At 41.4% G+C, this 22,120-nt stretch overlaps 1 protein-coding gene across 1 annotated transcript in view; it reads right to left on the bottom strand.

Moving 5' to 3' along the window:
• Positions 1 to 22,120, bottom strand: part of CSMD1 (CUB and Sushi multiple domains 1) — a 1,869,137-nt gene that overhangs the window by 181,859 nt on the left and 1,665,158 nt on the right. The window contains exon 38 of the mRNA XM_049095299.1: positions 3,131 to 3,249. Coding sequence (XP_048951256.1) covers positions 3,131 to 3,249 — 119 coding nt within the window. The remainder of the gene's footprint in view (positions 1 to 3,130; positions 3,250 to 22,120) is intronic.

Raw genomic sequence — 22,120 nt, 5'->3', positions numbered from 1 at the left:
GTGAACACTAGGTGCTGGTCCAGAGGGGGGAAGGTCAGAGATACGTAATCTGCTCACGAAAGGCATCTTCGCTGTCCCCTCGTGCTTCCCGTTCACCCACGACTCACACGCCCCTATGGTCCCACAGAGAACTGGGTCGGTTCCTCCATCAGAGAAGAAGGAGGCCTGATAGTCGTGTTACTATCACACAACCTCACAAACTGCCAAATGATTGTGGCGGCAATAAAATAATCCTCAAAAATATAAAATAATAAAATAAAATAAAATAAAATAAAATAAAATAAAATAATAAAATAAAATAAAATAAAATAAAAAATAAAATAAAATAAAATAAAAAAATAAAATAAAATAAAATAAAATAAAATAAAATAATAAAATAAAATAAAGTAAAATAAAATAAAGTAAAATAAAATAAAATAAAATAAAATAAAATAAAATAAAATAAAATAAAATTAATCCTCATCGCCCACGGTCTCTTTATCCTTTAAACATATGAAGTTTTCAACTTTCAATCTTAAAAAAAATAAAATAAAACAGACCCGTCCTATTATATCCTTTTAATCACACAGCAGCAGGTTAAATTCTGAACATTTTGTGCCAAAATCCCTCTCACGCTAGAAGGGAAGCCAGTAAAGAGCACCTCTGTGCAGACCATCAGTTTTTATTGTTTTTTCTTCCTTGGGCCTCGGTGGTCCTCTCCGCCCTGCGCGCTGATCCTGTGAGTCTCCACCTGCCGCCCACAACGGGCTCAGAGACAGTTGAAAACAAATCTTTGATTCATGCTAAATACTCGCGGGCACGCTGGGGACGCATCAAACAAGAAGTTGCACTAATGCAGTTATCAACGACAGACTGATTCCCCAGGCTCGGGAACATTTCATCCTCGATTCATCTGCCACAAAACTCATTTTCTCATACTATCTGATATGTTAAAAAGTCATTACAGCAAAAGGAGGCTATATTTATTCTTAGAGAAGACGTTCCGTGCAGTGCGGCTCCTGCTAAAGTTCACGCTGGGTGTGCGCTCATTTTGTGGTCCGTTAAATTATCTTTAATGGATTTCTTCCTGAATTATGGAAAACGTAAAGTGCGAAGGCCTGCAAAGGCGGTTATAGATGCCTGCCCAGAGGAGGGCCATCGGCTACCAGCCTCGGTCAGACTCTCTCATGGATTTTGGCACAAACGATTTATATTAGTGATTCCAGCTGAAATGTATACAACGGATCCAACACGAGACAGGACTCTGTGTAGTTACTAGTTTAACATAAGGATTTTCATCGTTTTGTCTTGTAAAGAAGCACTGAAACCGGCCTGGGGAAGAGGGGAATCCCGGGTTCCGTCTGAGTGTCGGGGCCGGCACCCTCGTCCCCGGTCCAGGAGGCTCCCCGGGCGGGCACGTCCAGGCACAGTCGTGTGCGAAGTGTGCAAGGCACGCCGGTCGCCACAGGCGCTGTGCCTCCGGGTACATTGATGTGTTGGCAACTGTGCTGCTGACACTTAGCAACTTAAAAAAACAAACAAACAAACAAACCCGGGCCCCTGTTTGGCTCCCGTGAAGGCAAAGCCCGCAGCTCGTGGAGTCAGCGCTGCCCCCGCCCCCCAGCAGGACGGAGGGAGAGCCTGGTTTGCGTTTGTATCCGGAGCTAATGAGCAGGGCCAGGGCTCCGCAGGTGCAGGTGCAGGGGCAGGTGCCGCAGGTGCGTCCGGGCCTCGTCCGCCAGCCCTGATTCAACAGCCCTTTGTAAGCCAGGGCCCTACGGGACCCTCCTTTCTGTCTCCTCTGAGGGCTGCAAAGGAGTCATTCGTAAAAGGTCCTCAGGGTAGCCGCTCAGCGACACCATGGGGGGGTAGGAGGCGGCGGACACCCGGCAGCGAAGCAAGGATTGACGTGTGGGAGTGTGTTTTTGAGTATAAAGCAAGTGAAAAAAAAGTGGGGGGGGACATACTGACGGCACATCCAAGTAGACTGGTGCGGTGGGGGGGTCCCTACAAACGAAGCCCTTGGGCCGGGCCTTGGAATTCTCCAGACCAGAACACGGCTGGGATTTGCCTTAAACAGTCAGCTCAGGAGGCTTCGGGCGCTTCCCACCGACGTGCTCCGGGCCCGAAGGTGCGGGAAAGGCCCTACCGGCCGGGGTGGGGCGCGGGGGGCGGCAAGCGTGGCTCTGGGGCCTGCACCACCCGTGCCTGTGCCCCGGGCTCCAGCAAGGACGGCGCCCCGGTGCCGGGAAGGACCTCCCCGCGGTCCCCACGTGCCACCGCGTCCTCTGTGACTCTTGCCTGCTGCTTTCTTTCCCAAACTCGTTTGTTCAAACTTTGCCACAGAACTGTTGGAGGACAGAACTAAGACCTTTCTCCTTAAAATACGATCCGCTTCAACGTGGTAATGAGCGTTCAGCCAAAAAGGTACTCTATTACCCGAAATAAACGGAGAGGAGACACGTAATTAGGCGTGACTATTCCTACTGGCCCTTGTAGCCTGCGCCTGAGATGACCCACATCGTTGCTGGCAACGGCAATCGGAGCCATCACGCCACACGACCCCGAGACGCTCTTTCGCAAGAACGCTTATATATGATCAGCCAGGAAAACACAGTAACGGAGAAAATGATGAATGTTGGTACACACTGGGCTATAAAAGTCTGAAAAAACTTTTATACAAAATTATAAAAAAATGATGGAGACTCCTCGATAGTCCCCGGAGTGACCTGGGCACCGCAGCACCTGCTAGAGAAGGTAGCGGACGGCGACCGTCCCGCGGGACACACTCGGGGCTCAGGGCGGACCTCGCGCTGGAGGCCACAGGAGTGCCACGAACGCGACTCGTGTCAACACTCTGTGCCTTACAATTTCATCTGCATGCTCACGGGGGGAACGTACGTTTGGAAATAAAGTAATCATGAAAACAGGGTGCTGAACTGCGGAAGAGAGCTTGGTCATCAGGAGCTATTTCCACGCTAGAGTGAACATCAGGAGCACGCGTGGCTCCGTGTGACAACTTGGATTTGCAAACAGCAGGAGAGCAGCTAAAGCAGCTCTCTGGGTGCAGCTCACTGGCACTGGCGTCCCCGAGCCACCCAAGGATTCCCGCGCCAACCCTCCGTATTCCCGACATGCAGAAGGAAGTTACCTGCAAGGTGTACCCCGGTTCACACTGAAAGGAGAGCACATCGTTCACCATGTACCGGTCTCCGATTTTGATGCCATTGCTGGGAAGGGCTGGTTCTTGGCACGCAGCGAGGCCCACGGCTGCAGAAAGGCAGAGACATGGGCTTAGGAAGCACGTACCATACACGATATTCCTGGTTTTCTGAATAATAAAACAGTTCTTTCCCCTGTTGCTCTCCTCCTGACGAAGTGAACAACGACCTTGATTATTTCTCTCGTTGTCCTACCAACGAGACATCAGGGGACTTTAGGTCAGTTATTAGCTACCTCCTGACCATGACTACATCCCACACCCAGCACGAGTCCATCAAGGTTCTCCTTAAACAATACAATGGCCACTTCCACGTTCCCCGTTACACACTCCAAAGCCAACGCATGCACACTTCAGAAGGGACTTTAAGGTCACGTTTCTTTGGACATGCGAGACCCATGACAGTGCTCTCCTGCTGTTCTTCAAGCAGAGTTGGCCATCTTTTTTTTTTAAGATTTTATTTATTTATTCATGATGGACATAGAGAGACCGAGAGAGGCAGAGACACAAGTACAGGGAGAAGCAGGGAGCCTGACACGGGACTCGATCCCAGGACCCCGGGATCATACCCTGGGCCAAAGGCAGCTGCTAAACTGCTGAGCCACCCAGGGATCCCCTAGGGTTGACCATATTTATGAAAAATTTTAAGTGTGAATCTGGGAACTCTACCCTTCCAGAAAAACATAACACGAGAACAAATATTTTATATATATATAAAATATATAAAATGTATATAGTGTAAATATATGTATAATTTATATATATATATATAGAGAGAGAGAGAGATTTTTTTTCTCTCTCTCTCATTTAAAGACAACAAAATTCTCAGTGTTCTCAGTAAACAGGCCAATATTTACAGATCCTAAGGCTATAATCGGGCACTTTTCTTGATGGAATTGCCTTCAGTTAGGGCACTAACAATTTTTTTAATGTATCACATAATACTGGCACTCAGCCTAAAATATAGAGAAATTAATGAGTTAGCAGAGATACCTCTCCGTATAAAGCCCATAGCACAGACAGACAAAATAGGCAGCTATGGTGTTTTATAGAATAAAAAAAAAATGCATTTGAAATGATGCTAAAGGCGTGGGGATTGCAAATAATCCTTCTCATCAGTGTGCCACGTCCAATCTCATTCCAGGTTACCCGGGATTGATGGGTTTTGCAGGGTAACGGATCGGGAAGGACATTCGAGCAGCTCAGCTTAAAATTCTCCATGTGACCTTGGATGTACTCTTGAGTTCTGGGCCATGACACTAACAGGAATGAACTGGTCAGATTAGTGAACCGACCGGGGCTGGGGACTCCGGGTGATATGGCTGAGATGGGGAAGCGGGGGTCACCTTAATCAATGCAGAGGCAAAACCTGGTAGGAAATGGAAGAACAGGTCTTTGCAGGGCCCCCAGCTGCGCAACTGTGGGTCCCAGGGCAGAATGAGGGTGCGTGTGGCTTGCCCTGCACGCAAGGCCGTGTCCACGCCTGTGGGCTGGCACATCTCCTCTGCTCCTGTGCTGCACACCGCACTGTCCCATCAAACTCCACTTAAAAAACAGGCAAAGGTAAGATTTCTAAGGGCTCCCAGAGGGGCTCCAGCAAGTGCAGTGCTTCTGAGAGCAGGAGTCAATGTGAGGCTACATGGTTCCCGCTCATGCATCAGGCCTGGATCCGGATCAGAGATCCTGCACGGGCAGCTCATGGGGAAACCGCACGTGCTGAGGACGGCCTATTGTCATCCTGGATGCTCTATGTTGCTCTGATCCTGACCCCCTGTGTCTGAGATTAAGGAAAGGGCAGAGCGAAGTCAGATTAACAGGTGGAGTTCCCAGGTACAGGTATGTATGTAAACCCATCTCTCAGGGGCCCAGCACTAAATTTCTAGACAGTTGGGCTTTATGTTTATAGATGATAACGTTATTAAATACACAAAACTACAATCACTTAGGGCTTTATCTTGTTTTGTTAGTATAAGTCTAATTTATGTTTTTCTTAACCCTAGAATATATATTTCATTTAAAATTCACCCTTTCTCTTATCACAGCTTAACAAGATCACCTACCACCTAGCACTATTTTTTTATTTGCTCCTGCGGGGGGTGGGGGGGTTGGGACTTAAAATACCTTTGGTATAAATTTAATTACAATTTGAAATACTAAAAAGCCGATTTATACTGATGCCACATCATCATTTTGGCATACTTCAAGAGCATTCAGAGACTAGAGACTATCGATAACCCAAAACTGTTCAAAATAAGCTGATAACATATTTTGAAATTTAAAAAAATGCAATAAGTAATTCAAAATTAAATTCTAGTTATGAAACACCCATCCCTTTACATATATGATATAATAGGCTTTTACCTAGTGTATTTGTTTAATACATGGTGATTCGTATGCATTTATTATATGTTAATTCATTTTCGTTTCTCCTTTCTTAAATTCTACGTGTAAATCTCATTCATCCTCTGGAAAAAAATAATAACTTGCAGTTATCCGTACCTATAGGAATTACAATATATTTTCTTAATAAACTAAAAACATACAAAAGTCCTTTTAATCAGGATTTGATGTGATGAGACTCAGGAAGCAGTTTTATGCAGACCCAGATCTTTGAACTGTAGACAGGACACATCTTCCTCACTCTCAGTGTCCCTAGGTCTCCAGTACACAGTAGACATTAACAGCACTAGGATATCCGGTATCTCTAGGGACGCTTCCTAGTAATAGCATCTATGTATATTTACATATAGACAAGTCAAGACACTGAGTCAAGTCGCAGTGAAGACAGTGGATCTGTGTCATGAGTGGAAGATTCTTATTTTTGGGTTTAGGAAAAAAAGAAGACTCTAGCAGAGGGGAGAGTTAAAGGTGTGGCAGATTCAGACCCCCAAACCAGCTGGGTTTGAAATGCCTTCCCAGGCAGCCGTGTTCACACACAGAGGAGCCGCACCATCTCCTGTGATTCCGGCATCAGGGTAAACTGTCTAGAGAAAGAGCAACCCTGTGCATTATGGGCTCAAATAGGAAAACGGGGAAGGAGGGGAAGCAGCCCCAGAAATGCTGCTAACAATATGAGGCAACAAGTTGTCCCTTAGCGGACAGAACAATGGGCTTTCTGACCAGTAGGGGACAGAAGGAGGAGGTAGGCTGAAGGATTTTCAGTACAGAGAAAGGTCAGATTATTTGCATGTGCTCATTATGCTAATCAGCGAGAAATATAAAGAAGATAGGAGAAGAAGGTAGGAAAATAAATATGAGCAGGAGGGAAGGTCAGTTTAAGTCCATACGTGCATATATCATCACTCTTCACAACACCTAGAAAGAGAAGAGTTTTAGAAGAAAGTTGTTGGCGCAAAACTGATTTTTAATGGTAAGTCATGGGTAATGGTAAGCATCACACCCGTGACAGTCAGTCATAAGGCCGGTCGACTAAAAAGTACTGATTTAGACACAGAACGAGACACGTTGGAAGAGCTATACAAACAACAGAACTTCTCTAAAATGAAGTTGTGATACAAAACCATCTGGCAGGAAAATTCAAAATTAATTTTTCAAAAGGAGAGACATCTGGTAGAGTATATCGCCATATTGTAAGCAAAAGTTTTTATAGAAAAGATTTCCAGTTTTTCAATGTACGGCATATTTACATTCTATACCATAAATGATGAAACGGCAAATGCTATAAAGCTAGGTTTCTTTACAAGGTGGTTCATGAGCCACCTGATTCTGAACCATGAGGTATCCTGATTACATGTGATAATGAAGGTAATTGTTGAGTGTTCTAAAGCTTTAGACCTATTGCTATAAACAAGCAATGACACAGGGAGAAATATTTTATGTAGCATGGCATTTGTACCATATCAGCCACAGATGTACATTCTAACACTTTCACATGTAAAAATGTGTGGACATTTTGAAATGCGTTGATTTATAAAGTTGGGATTAGATGTAGAAGGCAGCCAAAAAAGTATCTCCCCATGTGTCTACCCTGAGAGGGCAAAGAATATTAAAACAAACAACAAAAAAAAGCCATTAAAAAAGACAAGTATCCTAGTTTGATCAAATCTACAGCCTAATGGCTTTATCTACCAGTGACCATCAAATGTGGAAGTTATGAACCAGAAAATAACAAGTAGCCTCATGGAGTCTCTGGAAGGCATTATAACCATTATCCTAAATTTATTAGGTAAAATGGAGAATGCTTTACTAAATCTTGAAAATGAAAATAATTTTGAAATCCATGATAAAGATGCAATGATCGTCAAATGTGGGGAGCAGGAAAAGTGAGCTCGTGTAGACATAGTTGAGACAACGTTGAGCATTTTTTTGTCAACTTGGCATTGTCCTCATTTTGACTGGCATAATGTATGATTTTCAAAGTTCACAACTTAAAAGAAAATAAGTATGTTATTCGAGCTGCACTGCTCAAAACAATAATCAAGATAAAAAAACACAGCGAGAGGAAAGCAGACCCGAATGGAAAGGTCACTAGAGCTGGATTAGCCGACAAGGGCAAAGAGGTCAAAGAACATTTGCAGATCTGTGAGCTTTATTAAGTACTAGGTAGGTCATCAGCAGCACTATAGGGGTACATGGGCTAGTCCTTAACTTGGAAAAGAAAAAAATAGGCCCATTTTTTTTGGAAACTAAATTAGTAATAACCATCCCCTCACACAAAACTAGTAGATAAAAAACCTTTCTTTATGTGCACTTGGGAAGATAAATCCTAAAACAGAAGTGTTACTGATAGTCCCTGTAAACCCATAAATCAAAACTCGCATTAAAGGTCAGACACTGTATTGGAAAATAGGTGAATAAAGACATCGCACTTTCACTTAGGGAGATGCCACGGGAGGTTGACAATCCATGAAATAAATGTCAGATGCCATGATCACATAGGCATAAACATAACAAGTGTCACCCTGCACATTCAGACTTCTCCATTACATTGTTTTATGAGTCAATACATCTCCATGACAACAGAGTGTGTATAGGGAAAACTCCATAATTAATATAACAGCAACTGAAGTAAAGAAACTACTTTTTAAATCATTGTCCAAGTGATTTAGCGTGTACGTGGAGCTAAAAATATTTTCTCTTATCTGTAAACTGTGGGCATGTTAAGTCCACATAATAAAGGTTTTCTCTATTCTTCTCATTTAGTAGATCATAAGGATTCTTTAAAGCATAAGGGATTGTGTGTATAGTGTCAAGGGAAGTCAGAGCATAAATTTGGGGAAATAGAATATTTTATCTCTCTTGGAGATTTGAAAGTATTATAGTATATTAAAGGCACAGAGAAATCCTGCAGAGATGAATCCTCTTCAATTTTATTTGAAGGATTTCCAAAATGTATTTGATTACGGGACCATTTTGGTCTGCGGACTCCCCATGAATAACACAGGACAGCAGTGTCCTGCAGAACACTGTGAGGAGCACTGATCTTGTCCAACATCCTCATTCATGGAGAGAGGGAAAGTAATTTCTGCAAGTTCACAAGGCCAGGAAACGGCCTCACCGGGCTACACACTCTGCCTTCTGAATATCAGTGAATTATGTGCCCCATCACCACACGGCAGAGCTCTGTTTACATATCAAAGTTAAGATTGCTCCTGGTGCAGCAACTTGCTCAGTTTCCCCAATTAAACCATAGACTCCAGGGGAACGCAAACTGGCTCCTTCTTCCTCGTTAGTGCGATAGGCTGGATGTTTGGGTGTCCCTCAACCCCCAGAATGTGTATGTTGAAGCTCTAATCCCCAAGGTGGTGGTTTTTGGAGGGGAGGTCTTTGAGAGATGATTCGGTTTAGATAGATTCATGAGGGTGAGACCTCATGAAGGGGTTAGTGCCCTTATGTGAAGGGAAAAGAGACCTCTCTCCACGCGCACACTCTAGGACAGGCCATGTGAGCACACACTGAGATGGTGGCTGTTTACAAGCCAGGAAGCAGACTGTCACCAGGAACCAAATATGCCACCCCCTGGGTCTTGGACTTCCCAGCTTCTGGAACAGTGAGAAATAAATGTCTGTTGTTGAAGCCACGCAGTTTGTGGTGTTTTGTTATAGCAGGCAGAGCTAACTAAGGCAATCTGTACATAGCATGCACCTAGCACATGGCCTAGAAGAAGCATGTATACAATTATTGAATTGACAAATGGATAAAAAGCTAACAAATTATGGCAAAATGACCATAATTACTAGATACAAATATTTCAGCTGCTAAATAACATGTTCTCATACTCTCCATTAATAAAGAATAAATGCTATGAAAATTAACCATCCCTAGTGACATATTGCTAAACATCCTCTCACATGCAGTGAAAAGAGAAACATCCTGTCTAATGTAGGGTCTTTAGTAATGTGCGTATGGATGATTTTTTTTTGCTTTTCTTCATGATGAGAGCGATCACTTAAGCTAAAACTGTGCCAGTCTTCTTTGACATAGAGATATTTATTACAAATTAAAGAAATTTTTTTCCAATTAAAATTTTACTAGACACACATATAGTTCAGAAAATCAGAACATTAAAAGTAGTTGAAATTTTTAGATGTCAAACCTTACACTTGAACTTAAACTCAATTACACAAAAATAATCTGACTATAACCACATTTATTGTCTTTTTTAGAGCTTCTGAATAAAAGGTCAATTATATAAATTATATATTTAAAATGATAACAATGACAATAATTTCTTAAAGTATCTTGGATTGTTTAATTAATATATCAGATAGATTAATGGGAATACTTATTAAATAAAATATAGACATTTAATACGTGTGACTATATGTAGACATACAAATATTTAACACATGATTTTACATTAATATGTTTTTGCTTTTTTTAAAATAAGCAAATACAAAATATTCAAATTTAATTGAAATTCTGAATATTCAATAGGCCAAATAATAAGATTAACTGACCGAATCAAGGAACTTATTGAAGAATGTATTTTTAGTAAAATATACTGATTATTTTGGTTATCTTTCCCTTGGCTTGGTGTTATATAACATGATTTAGCAAGCAATCTCCCTTGAGCCAAAACTGATCATGTTTGTTTTTTTCTGTACTGACTCCTTTCATTAGTCCTGAAGTTGAATATATTTCCTCTGGCCCTTTACAAAAAGATATTGCTGACTCATGTTTATTAGTATTCAATCATCTCCTTAAGTTGTATACTAAACACTTTCATATAGATATTTGATCATTATAAATCTACATTTATGGTATTGATTATTATAGAGACTTAAGGAAACATTGCAGATTAATATGAATACTCTTACATAAAAATATCTGTACTGTCAGAAGTCTATGCAAATAAACCATATACATAGTAAGATAAATGTGAAAAAATAATATGTTGCATTTTACTTAAAATTTAGCTAGCATGGTTTCAAAAATTCTACTCATATCATTAAAAACAAAAAAAAAAAAACAAAAAAAAACAAAAAAACTACAACTGTGTACAAACTTTCAGGCCAAACATACTATTTGTTAGAAGACTAAGAAATTGGTAGCACAATAATAAAGTAAAATAATATTTTAAAAAATATTCTCTGCTCTTTGAATGATGTGAATTAAAGTAACTAGTCCTTCAACTGTTTAGCTTATATTAAAAAAAAAAATCATCAAGTCTAGAAGTAGTGTCTCAAGATGGCAAAATAGGAAGCCCTAGAACCTTCTTCCCCAATGGAGATACCAACTTAACAACAATACAGACAAATTGCCCTTGGAAGAAATACAGAAACCAATTACAAGGTTCCTGAACCCCAGAGAAGCAAAAGCCAACTGCATTGAAGTTGTTTGGAAAATTCACGGCCAGGGATCTCCTCCATGACACACTGAGCATGACTAGAAGGAAAGTCCCAACTCCCGAGTTCTCCCTGTGAAGGGAAAGAGAACAGTGGACCATGGATCCAATATTCTGACTTTTTAGAGAGCTGCCCAAGAGACTGGTCTCTCTTTTGCTTGAATCTCAGGGCTGTTAGGAACAGATGCAAGGCTGGTGCCTGAGAACAAAGGCAATACACACGGAACACACTGGAATCCACAGTACTGTAGACGGCAGAGAAGGGGAGCTCAATCTGAGAGGCCCCAGCAGCAGACAGATCTACAGGGAAGCTCCTGATTAGCAACCAGCAAACCTCTCCTGATGCATGCACAAGGCCACAGAGTACATATCCTCAGAAAAGCCCTAAGCATTCTCTGGAATATCTCATTGGGCCAACTGCTGAAAGATACCCCTCTATAAAACCAGGTTGCAGTGACTGGGAGAGGTGGCTGATGTTTAAAATGCCAAAGTTGAAACAGAAATTAAAACCACATACAAAGAAATAGGAAAAGTGGATTAATCAAAAGGTCAACTTAAATCTTCAGAAACCTACCCTAAAAGATGGAAATATGAATTACTAAACAAAGAATTCAAAATAACCCTAATTAGACTGCTCATTGAATTATAAGAGAATGCAAATAAACCACTCAAGAAAAAGATAGATGAACAAAATAAAAATATCAATAAAGAAACCATAAAGAAGGACCAAACAGAAATTCTGAGCTACAGAATGCCATAACTGAATTGACAAATCCACTAGAGAAGATCAACATTAGACTTAACCAAACAGAAGAAAGAACCAGCAACCTTGGACTAAGACAGGCCATTTAAAATTATCAAGTCAGAGGGGAATAAAAGGGAATTATAGAAGACCATCCAGCAGAACAGTATGGGCATTATGGGTATCCCAGAAAGAAGAAGAAAAGAGAAAAGAAAGCAGGATCTATTTGAAGAAATAATGACTGAAAACTATCCAAATCTTAAGAAAGAAATGGAGAAACCAATTAAAGAAGCTCAAAGAGGTTCAACCAGGATAAATCTAAAGAAACCTACATTGAGACACATCATAATCAAACGATCACAGACAAAAACACAAAAATAATATGTCTTTTTTTTTTTCTCTTGAAAACAGCAAGAGGGGAAAAAAAAAAAAAAACTCTAATGTTCAGGGAGCCTCCTATCAGACTGCCAGTGGATTTCTTATCAGAAACCATGTAGGCTAAATGGAGTTAGGGAAAATTACAGTGCTAGCTAAATGTTTACAGTATAAAAGAAGGAAGATCTCGAATAAATAATTTAACTTTTACACCTCAAGGAACTAGAACAAGAGAGTAAGCTATATGATCAAGTAATCTCATTTTTGGGTATATATATTCAAAAGAATTCAAAGCAAAAACTCAAAGAAATATTTGCACACCAAATTTTACTCAATATTTGTAGCATTACTCACAATACCCGGAAGGTGGACGCTCCAAATGTCCAGACGGAAGAAAGTGCAGTATTTACATACAATGGAAGATCATTGAAACTCTAAAAGGAAATTCCATCACAGGCTGAAATATGGATGACCCGCAAAGACATTTTGCTAAGTGAAATAAGCCAGGCCCCAAAGGACAAATAGCGTATGATTTTACTGTATCTAAAATAGTCAAAATCACAGAAATAGAAAGTAGAAATGGGGCTGCCAAGGGCTGGAGGGAGGAGAGAAGGGGAATTACTGTTTAATCGTGTACAGATCTGCAAGATGAAAAAGTCCTAGAGATATGTTGTGCAACACTGTGAATATATATGACACTCCTGAACCACACACTTAAGAGGTTGTCAGCTTAAAGTTATGTGTTTTTAAACCACAATAAAAAATAAGGAGTGGGGACAAGTATGTCAGGTGTCGAGTCAGACACGTGACACCGTGTGAACAAGGCCCCCTGACTTGTGCCTTCCCTACCACAGCACGGGCTCCACTGCATTTCAGTTTCCTGTGTGCACCCCTCTCATTCTCTGGGAAGACCTCCTTCCAATGAGTGACTGTGATCCTCCAAGAACTAGCAGAGTCTTACTCAATATAAGTTTTTAACAAATCCATGCATCATGTGCATCTGCAGAAAATGAGAAACTCTTTATAAATATTGTTCACACAGAAGAGTGAATCATGCAATCTCCATTTCCAATGGACTATCAAAAACCAGATATGATCACAGATCTATCCCTTGTATCTCTTTAAGTTTTTTCTCCACCCCCCCACACAACTGGACATTATCACCTAATAATTAAATCATGTGAAAACAAACAAATGAGCCAATACAATTTATTAAGTTCTATATGGAGATTAAAGAAAGGAGGTGTGGAAGAAGGGTGATATTTCCTGGGATCCCAAAGAACTAACAGTCTAATTGTGTGTAAAGGCCATAAAGAACAATAATACAAGGGAAAATGTGCTGTAATTGAAGTATGTGGATAATCAGTGCTAAATAAAAATAAAAGTCAAAGAAATGAACATGGATTGACATAGTGAGGGAAGGCTCTGCAGCGCGGGGAGGCTGAGTGGCTCCTGGAGGAAGTGGGAAGACGGATCTCCGAAAGGCAGAGAGAAGTGGGGGAGAGGACATGGGGGGGGAGGGAAATCCCTCGCATGAAAATGATAATTTACACCGTGTATTTGGTGGATTGTAACTGACCAAATTAAATGGCTTGAGGGAAAATGGTGGGTGATAAAACCAGTGGCCACATTAGGCAGAGGCGCCAGGGTAAGGAGGCGAAGGGACGAACATTGTGACCAAAGAGACATTTGGGCATAAATCTGGGTACGGTGTTGGGCTGGAAAGGAGCAGAAAGAGAAGGGCCAGTGGGAAGTTAGGGCCGTGTTCAATGCGAAGAATGAGAAGAATGTCAAGGTTTAGGGAAATACATATTTTTAACTGAAAAACACACCAGTGACGTAAGGAGGAAGCGCTCAGAAGGCCTCCTTGCGGACCAGCACCCTACCAAGCAGCGCATGCCGCCCCGGGGGAATGTGATGAGCGCCCGCTGGGAGGGGACCCCTGTGCCTCCTTGTGATTTCCTGAAGGGACGTCAGGAAGAGACAACTCTGAACAACAGGCGGAGGGAACCCCAGGGTTTGGGGCGAGGGAACCAGCCCTGCGTCACTTCCTCTTCCAGAACCGCTTCCCTTTCTAACACCCAGAACTCTTCTCGCATCCGCTCCCTTGTGTCTAGAGCTTTGATCCAAAATCTGAGAGGACTGGGCTTCTCCTGAATGATTAGCCGTGGTTGGCTACATCACAGAGCCTCCCCCTCATTACTTAGTCAAGTTCTAGCCTCTCTAGTCCTCAGTTACTTACCGTGGAAAAATGGCAAGACCAGCAAGATAATAGAGAAATCTTTTAAGTTTTACCATCCAAGAGATGAATTTGATAAAATAATATCATGAGTTTTAAACCAGTAAGAAGATCCTGAAACCAAAGAAATGATTAAATAATTAAAAAAAAAAACAACAAATAATTATCATGTGGCCACTACTTGTCAATAAAGCAATATACTTTTGCATGTGGGTCCCTTTGGGAATATTTCTAGAAGGACGAAAATGCTACATTTACCCATTATGTGGGCAGAGAGGATCTATAAGTGTATAGATAAAGCTAGTTTAACACCCAGTGCCTATTTCTCACGTAATTTTTCTAGAGTTGAACTCAGAAATTCACTGTTGCTCAACCATTTTGCTTTTCTATAACACTCACAGCCTCAGTTAAGCAGTGTAGGGTTTAATGAAAGAGAGCAGCCTCCAAAACTAAACGATCTATAAAATTATAATGTAGGCTGCAAAAAGAAAAGCCAGTTCCTTGCCATTCTCAGAAATATGCGGATTCACAGGGCGGTCTAGAACCAGCACATATTTCAATCATGTTTTTCCTCCATGTATGTGTAACCTCACATCACAGGAGTCCACGATAAAGAGAAAACGCTTGTGGTTGAGCGCGAGGTAATAGCCTGTGAACAGACATTCGGATGAGAAAACCAGTCGCAAAAAAAAAAAAAAAAAAAAAAAAAGAGAAAACCAGTCGCACCGACAACTAACCCACAACTCAACAAAGACAACAGAAGAGCTGAAAAGACCAAATGGCTTTCATCAGCAAACTTTATTCACCCTACAACTTCTTACGTGTTTTAATCATAAAATTGGTAAACATCAAACAGAACAGTCTGGGTCACTGCAAAAATTAAACTCGAATAAAACTTCCTTCTATTTCTCTGTTGCTCGTTTACATGAAAATTAACTAGGCGTATTTCCAGAACTCTGAACACGTTTGGGGTGGTGTGATCGACTCTACGGAGAAGTCACAGCTTACGTCCCACCATCTTGGCAAATGACACTCAAATCAGATATATTTTTCGAGGCCAAACTCTAGGACCTTCTGATGCCCCCTTTATCTGACGCTCTATGTCCATCCAAGATGCCATCTATCCTACATACCATCCCCATCTCAGGTCCTTGTCTCCTCCCAGATCCCCTCCCCCACAGAGCCACGTCACCCCTCCTGGCTGCTGCAGAGCTGCTTGCCTGTTGCAGTTGCCCCTCTACTGTTGCCTCACACCCCATACCACCTGGTCTCTACTCAACAGCTCAACCTGCTTGAAGAATACGTCAGACAACGCTACCTCCCTGATGAGAACCTTCAATGACTTCTGATCACCCTTAGAGGAACATCCTGGGCTACAAGGTGCCAGATATCGTCCCACCTGCTCACTCTTGGATCTTATCTCTGCCTCTCTTCTGACTGTTCACACTGCTCCTTTGGCTCTAGACTTGTTTTCTTCAGTTTCATGAGTGTGCTGGGCACGCTTCCACTCACGGTCACCAGGACAATAGTCTCCTTTGACTATGATGCTTTTCCTCAAGTGTTTTTCTGTGGCTGACTACCGCTCATTCTTCCATCCTTCCTTCAAGAAATATTTTCAGTCTAAACCAGAGCGCTGCCATTATTTTGCACATCAGGAATCCGTTTATTTTCTCCAAGGTACTTAGCACAATCTGTAACCACCACAGACACTTCAGGTTTTCTCATTTATTATGCCTGCCACTAGAATGCAAATTCTCCATAAGCGGAGCCCACACCTGCTTGTCTCCCCACGACTCTGTCTATGGAGCCTAGAGGACAGAAGAGAGCATATAAGAGATGCACAAATGATTCCTGATGACTGCAGAGATGCCCACCATTTACTTTAGGAGGAACGCGGATGAGGAAAGGGGGGAGCAATGATCACCCAGAGATGAAATTAAGGCAAATCTGCATGTTCTGCGAAAGCCACTCCAAATGGGAGAACCATCAAACACACAAGCAGTCTCAAATGAGTCACAAGGGCAGATGTACCACATGACGACTGCTAATTGGAAACCAGGCTCCTTTTCACGCGAGCAACTCTCTGAGTCACGAGCAGCACGAGTAGCAGATTGATTTAATTGATTTAATGATTGATGATTCTCTCAAGTAGCAAGCAGGAGGCCGGCTGATGAATACACGTTCTGCTAAGACACACCTCTTAGAGAAGAGGGGGAACAGCAGGTGACACTCCACGGACGTAATTTTAGGATGAGTCCTCAGTCCTATACATTCCACTCTTGCCCCTTGGCAAATTTAATGTCTGATTCCAAAGACTACAGAGAAACTTTCTTGCAATCCCTTCTTTGTCAGCTGAAGAAGCATGAGATTAAGGCACTTAGGTCGCACCTTTCACTTGAATGGGATACTTGTAAAAATGCTGAAATATCCCAGGGAAGAAGTAATGTTCACTCGTTACCAGTTTTGTGGGTGTTAGTGTGTGTCTTACACTCAGCTCCAAATAAAGCTGGGAGTCTCCTGTCACCACAGCAAGTTTTGGCGATGCTGAATGCCTGAAATGATTTCCTAAGAAAGACTGCATATTTTCAGGAGCATCTTTGGAATTCCCTGTGATGTAAAATGAAAGCCAGGATTTATAATACAGATGAGGGATCCCTGGGTGGCGCAGCGGTTTGGCGCCTGCCTTTGGCCCAGGGCGCGATCCTGGAGACCCGGGATCGAATCCCACATCGGGCTCCCGGTGCATGGAGCCTGCTTCTCCCTCTGCCTGTGTCTCTGTGCCTCTCTCTCTCTCTGTGACTATCATAAATAAAATAAAATAAAATAAAAATATAATACAGATGACCCTTGCACAGCACAGGTTTGAACTGGGTGGGTCTACTCCCATGCAGATTCTAAAAGAAATAAATACAGTACAGTACTGTAAGTGTATATTTGCTTCCTGATAATATTTTAAATAATATTTTCTGTTCTTAAGCTGGCTTGAATGTGACAGTGTAGTACCTGATGCATATAACATGCAAAGCACGAGCTAATTGACTGTTTGTGTGATCAGTAAGGTTTCTGGTCAACAGGAGGCTATTAGTTACGTTTTGGAGGAGTCAAAAGTGACGCGCGGATTTTCACCTACTCAGGAGTTGGCACCCCTTACCTCCACATTGTTCAAGGGACAACTGTACTTTAAATACTTCTGTGGTCCTTAGTACTATTAGAGTTTAATAAAAACAAGGAAGGTCTTAAAAATTATCAATTGATGTGGCCCAAAGCAGTTGGATTTGGGGAGGCATTCCTTGCTCGCCAAACTAAAAGTTAATCAAGGGTCCCAGGAGATGCTTTGAAATAAGAACATTTAGAAAAAAAAAAATCTTATGGGTCAACAAGTGATCAATACAGAAATAAACACTAAAAGGGGTTTAACACGAAGGGATTAAGATGATCGCTTCATTGTACAATCGAACAAGTACTGGTTTACACCATGTTCACTTGGTGGGAAGCAGTGAGCTCTAATCTCTGTACACAGAATGAAATCTCTGTAAACACCCCCAGGGTTATATTGAGGCTCTATCTTGTTCACTCTCTCAGTTCCTGCAATTTTATTCACGCCCATCATCATTCAAGTTGAGAAAACCTTATTAGTCTTAATATAATATTACAGTGCCATTAAAACATTCACTAACAATGTCCACCTACTTATAATAATCATTACCATCACAGAGGGCTAATTGAAGTTGTCAGTATTTAACTGTGATAGTATCCAACTAAAAATGTTTAGTACTTTTGATTGCAAAATGCTCAGTGCATTTTCTAGAATTTCGGTCTTTAGTTTGTTCTTTCTCAATTCCTGTTTTGAGAAGGATACACCAAGGAAATAAAACATAGCACTTACTGAGTCACTGAAAACGAGCATGAAGGAAATTAATCGGTTAACTATATTACGTTATATCAAAAACGGATACATGACTGTAAAGTTCACTTCTGCATTTTCTAGAAAGCAGTCTCTCTTTTTAAATGTTCCATCCTTTTTAAAAAGAAAATTATGTCAGTAAATTGTTTCTTTTTTGCTTGTATTGCCATAAATTCAAAGCTGGATTTAACGCTGAATGATAGCAGTTCTATGTATTGCAAGATACCTGAAATTTATACAGGAAGCAGAGTAGCTTCCCTGTCTCACTTGCCTCCCAGAGGACAAATGACATATCGTACAGACTCCAGAAATATTTTGTTAACCAACTAGGCTTCTCAATAGTGAATCTTGGTAGGAAAACAAAACAAAACCAAAACCAGAGCAAAACAAACAAAAAAAAAACCCTCACAAACTCTTGAGAAAAGCAGTGAAATAAAAAAGCTTGCACACATGCATTATTTCAGTGCTGTTTTGACTGAACGCCACATATGAGAACTAAAGAGGCTTGCATGATTGCAGCAGCCTTGCGTTGGAGGTCAAGTCACTCATGGGTTTATCATGTTAACGCGGGATAGATGCATTCCATGGGGTATTGTATAGTTCGTTGCAGAATTAGAAATTAAATATCTTCCAATTTAGCAAGACAGAAACAAATATAAACTGAGCCATACTAATGGTCTAATTTAATAGAGAATATTTCTTTTAAAAGACTTATTTATTTATTCTAGATAGAGAGCATGTGCATGCATGGGAGTGGGGTAAGGGGCAGAAGGAAAGGGCATATTCTTTGCCCAGCATGGAGCCCACTGTAGGGCTAGTTCTCGGGACTCTGAGATCATGACCTGAGCTGAAATCAGGAGTTGGACACTTAACCAGCTGAGCCACCCAAGTGCCCCTCCATAGAGAAGATTTTAATCGTGAAAAATATGACTATTAAAAATCACAGGTATATGTAAAAATCAGAATAAACAGTTTCTATTCAATAAATTTCTAAATGGGAAACAGTACTAAATTAGATGGGCTTATACTCTGTTAATAATATATTTAATGTAAATATACATTAAATTTAATTTATAGTTTATCTGTAAATACTTCTGAGGTTTTTCATAGTTATGATGAATCTTATGTTGTTACTACATTGCAATTATGTGTGTGTGCTACATGGATGATAGATATAGATAGATAATTTCTTTTACAAATGAGGATTCAAGAAAAGTTTCTCCATGGTTAACCTAAAAAAAATTTGGTTATTCATATATTTATCTTTGAACAAGTGGATGCCCATAAAAGAATTTCCACTTCCACTTGGGATATAGACATTTGAAAAATAAAGCACTGCTTTCATTTTAACAATGAGAAAAATCTAAAAAAAAAAAAAAGAAAATCTAAACTGTAACGTCATAACTTCTCTTGAAGTCATCAGAGATGAGGTTGCAGATACCGTGCTGATGGCAATTCCAAAGAATAGCCAGTTCCAGGACATACAGGACATGGAAAGTATCTCTGTGACAGAATGTGGTACAAAAAGGACCAACACCCACACTTAGGAAAGAACAAAACAAACCAGCTAACATCCTGGCACACTGCAAAGGCCAGGCACCGGGCTCAAATAGCTCAAGGATCCAGACAGAGGGGAGTGTGTCCTTCCTTCCACAGGTGATGTAGAGAAATGCTGGGGGTAGAGCAGGAGCCTGGAGGGAGCCCCCAGACGGTGTTCCCATGGAGAGAAGGGCATGGACTATCACATACTTCCCTGAACCCCTCACTTGGAAGTAACAAAAGTGTTAAACTCCTAGGGCAGAGGCAGAAAAATCTGTAACCTCCAGGACATAGGCAAAGCAGTACTATAGCTTGGAGAAGGTAGATGGAAAAAGAGAATCGGTATCCAGGTTGCAGAAGGAAAACCAACACGGGCTTAATGCCCTCTACAGATCCCAAGATTACGGTCTCATAGCACTGGGGACAGGGAGGGAGAGTGGGGATGCTGAGAACGTGTCACCCCTAAGTGCTGACTCTCGGGGTCTGGCCTTGGCTGGAAGGGAAGAGCAGCACAGCCCTGATGCCAGCATGAGCCCAGCACAGAGTGACAGGTAATGGCAGTCTACTGGGAGGGGGAGAGTTTGGAGAGAGGGGAGACCACCTCTTCTGAAACATGACCAAGGATGACTGGCAGCAAGGTGGAGCACCACCACTGAGAAGCAGCCCTGGAACTCAGCACATGGTGCTGCTGGCTCACCACCAGGGAAATCCAAAGTGCACTGCAAGCAGCCATAGCAACGGGACTGCAGCCAGCTCACCTGGGGGCCGAGGGGCCTCAGATCCTTAACAGCAGTGGTGTGCCCGTATCTAGGCATTAGTATCATGAAAAGCATTCTCTACCACTCAACTCAAGGTGTCCAGGTTTATTTATTTATTTTTATTTATTTATTTTTTATTATTATCATTATTATTTTTTTGGTGTCCAGGTTTAAAAACGTTTTGAGACACACACAAAAAAAGAAAAAGTAATCCTTTGTCTAGAGATAAAGTGACAAAGCCAGATGCAGAACATACTCACAGGATGGGGATTTTAGATAGAGATATTGAAATAACTATAAGAAAATACGTTAAAGAATCTAGAGAGAAAGTTGGCATGTGCACAGAGACGGAGTAATGATTGTAGAGAGATGGTTATAGAAAAAGTCAAACGAAAATTCTATTCAGTAGGAGGATGACCCACAATATCAGAGATGAAGAGATCTTCTAATGGGCTCCTTAGGGGAGGCGACATGGCTGGGGAAGCCCTCAGTGGATCTGAAGAAGGGATAGCAGCAATCACACCAACCAGAACGCAAGGGGAAAAGAGTGAATAAACAGAAGTGAGCACCACGAAGTGAGAAGCAACGTCCAACAGTCTAACCTACATGTGAGTGGAGTCCCCGAAGAAGCCAAAGGGGATGCGGAGGAGTCAATATTTGGGATGGCCACAGGCGAGATCTGTTTGTCACTAACAGATGATGTCAGAGCAGAGATCGGAGGATGCCAAGAATGTCAGGATGACTGCGCATCTACATGCACTCGCCCCAAGACACATTATAATTAACCTGCTGAAAATAAAACGTGGAGACAAAGTGTCGCAGTAAACCAGAGAAAAGAGACCGTGTCTACAGACATAAGGAATAGCAGGTTACCTCTCATCGTCAACTAGGAAGTGAGAAGACAAGGGAGTGACACCTGCCATACTGAAAAGGAAGAAACTATCAACCCAGACTTCTGTACCCAGCAAGATATCTTTCAAAAAATGATGGTGAAACAATGACATTTATTTTTAAAGCAAAAGCTGGGAGAATTTATTGTCATCAGAACTACACTGCAAGAAAGGTGAAAGATCCTCAGACAAAAACTGGGATGAATCCAGAGACATAAAGAGCTCCAAAGATGCCAGAAGCAAAGGTGGATATAAGATATTTACTTTTCTTATTTTCTATTTACTCTAAAAGATCACCATTGTAGTAAAGTAGTAGAAATATGAAAACCAAAAGTAGTAAAAATGTTTTGTGGGCTTTATAGCAGGTAAAAATAAAATGCAAGACAACACATACCGTAAGGGATGGAAAGCAGATATTAGAAATACACGCTTGTAAGGCTCTTTTACACTAAATGACATAATATCATTTGAGGCTAAGCTGTGCTAAAATACTGAAGATGTATCTTTTAAACTCAAGACAGATCATTACATTTTTAAGAGTTTTATCTAGTCAGCCCATAGTGGAGATAAATTGAAGCAATAAAAATATTCAGTTAAACCAAAAGCTGGCAGGAAAAGAGGGGAGAATCCACAAAATACAAATAAGACAAAGAGAAAGGTTCTATAA

Source organism: Canis lupus, chromosome 16 (genome assembly GCF_003254725.2).
Source record: "Canis lupus dingo isolate Sandy chromosome 16, ASM325472v2, whole genome shotgun sequence".
NCBI lineage: Eukaryota > Metazoa > Chordata > Mammalia > Carnivora > Canidae > Canis > Canis lupus.
Note: the sequence above shows the minus strand (reverse complement) of the source record. Positions and strands in the feature narration are given on the sequence as shown.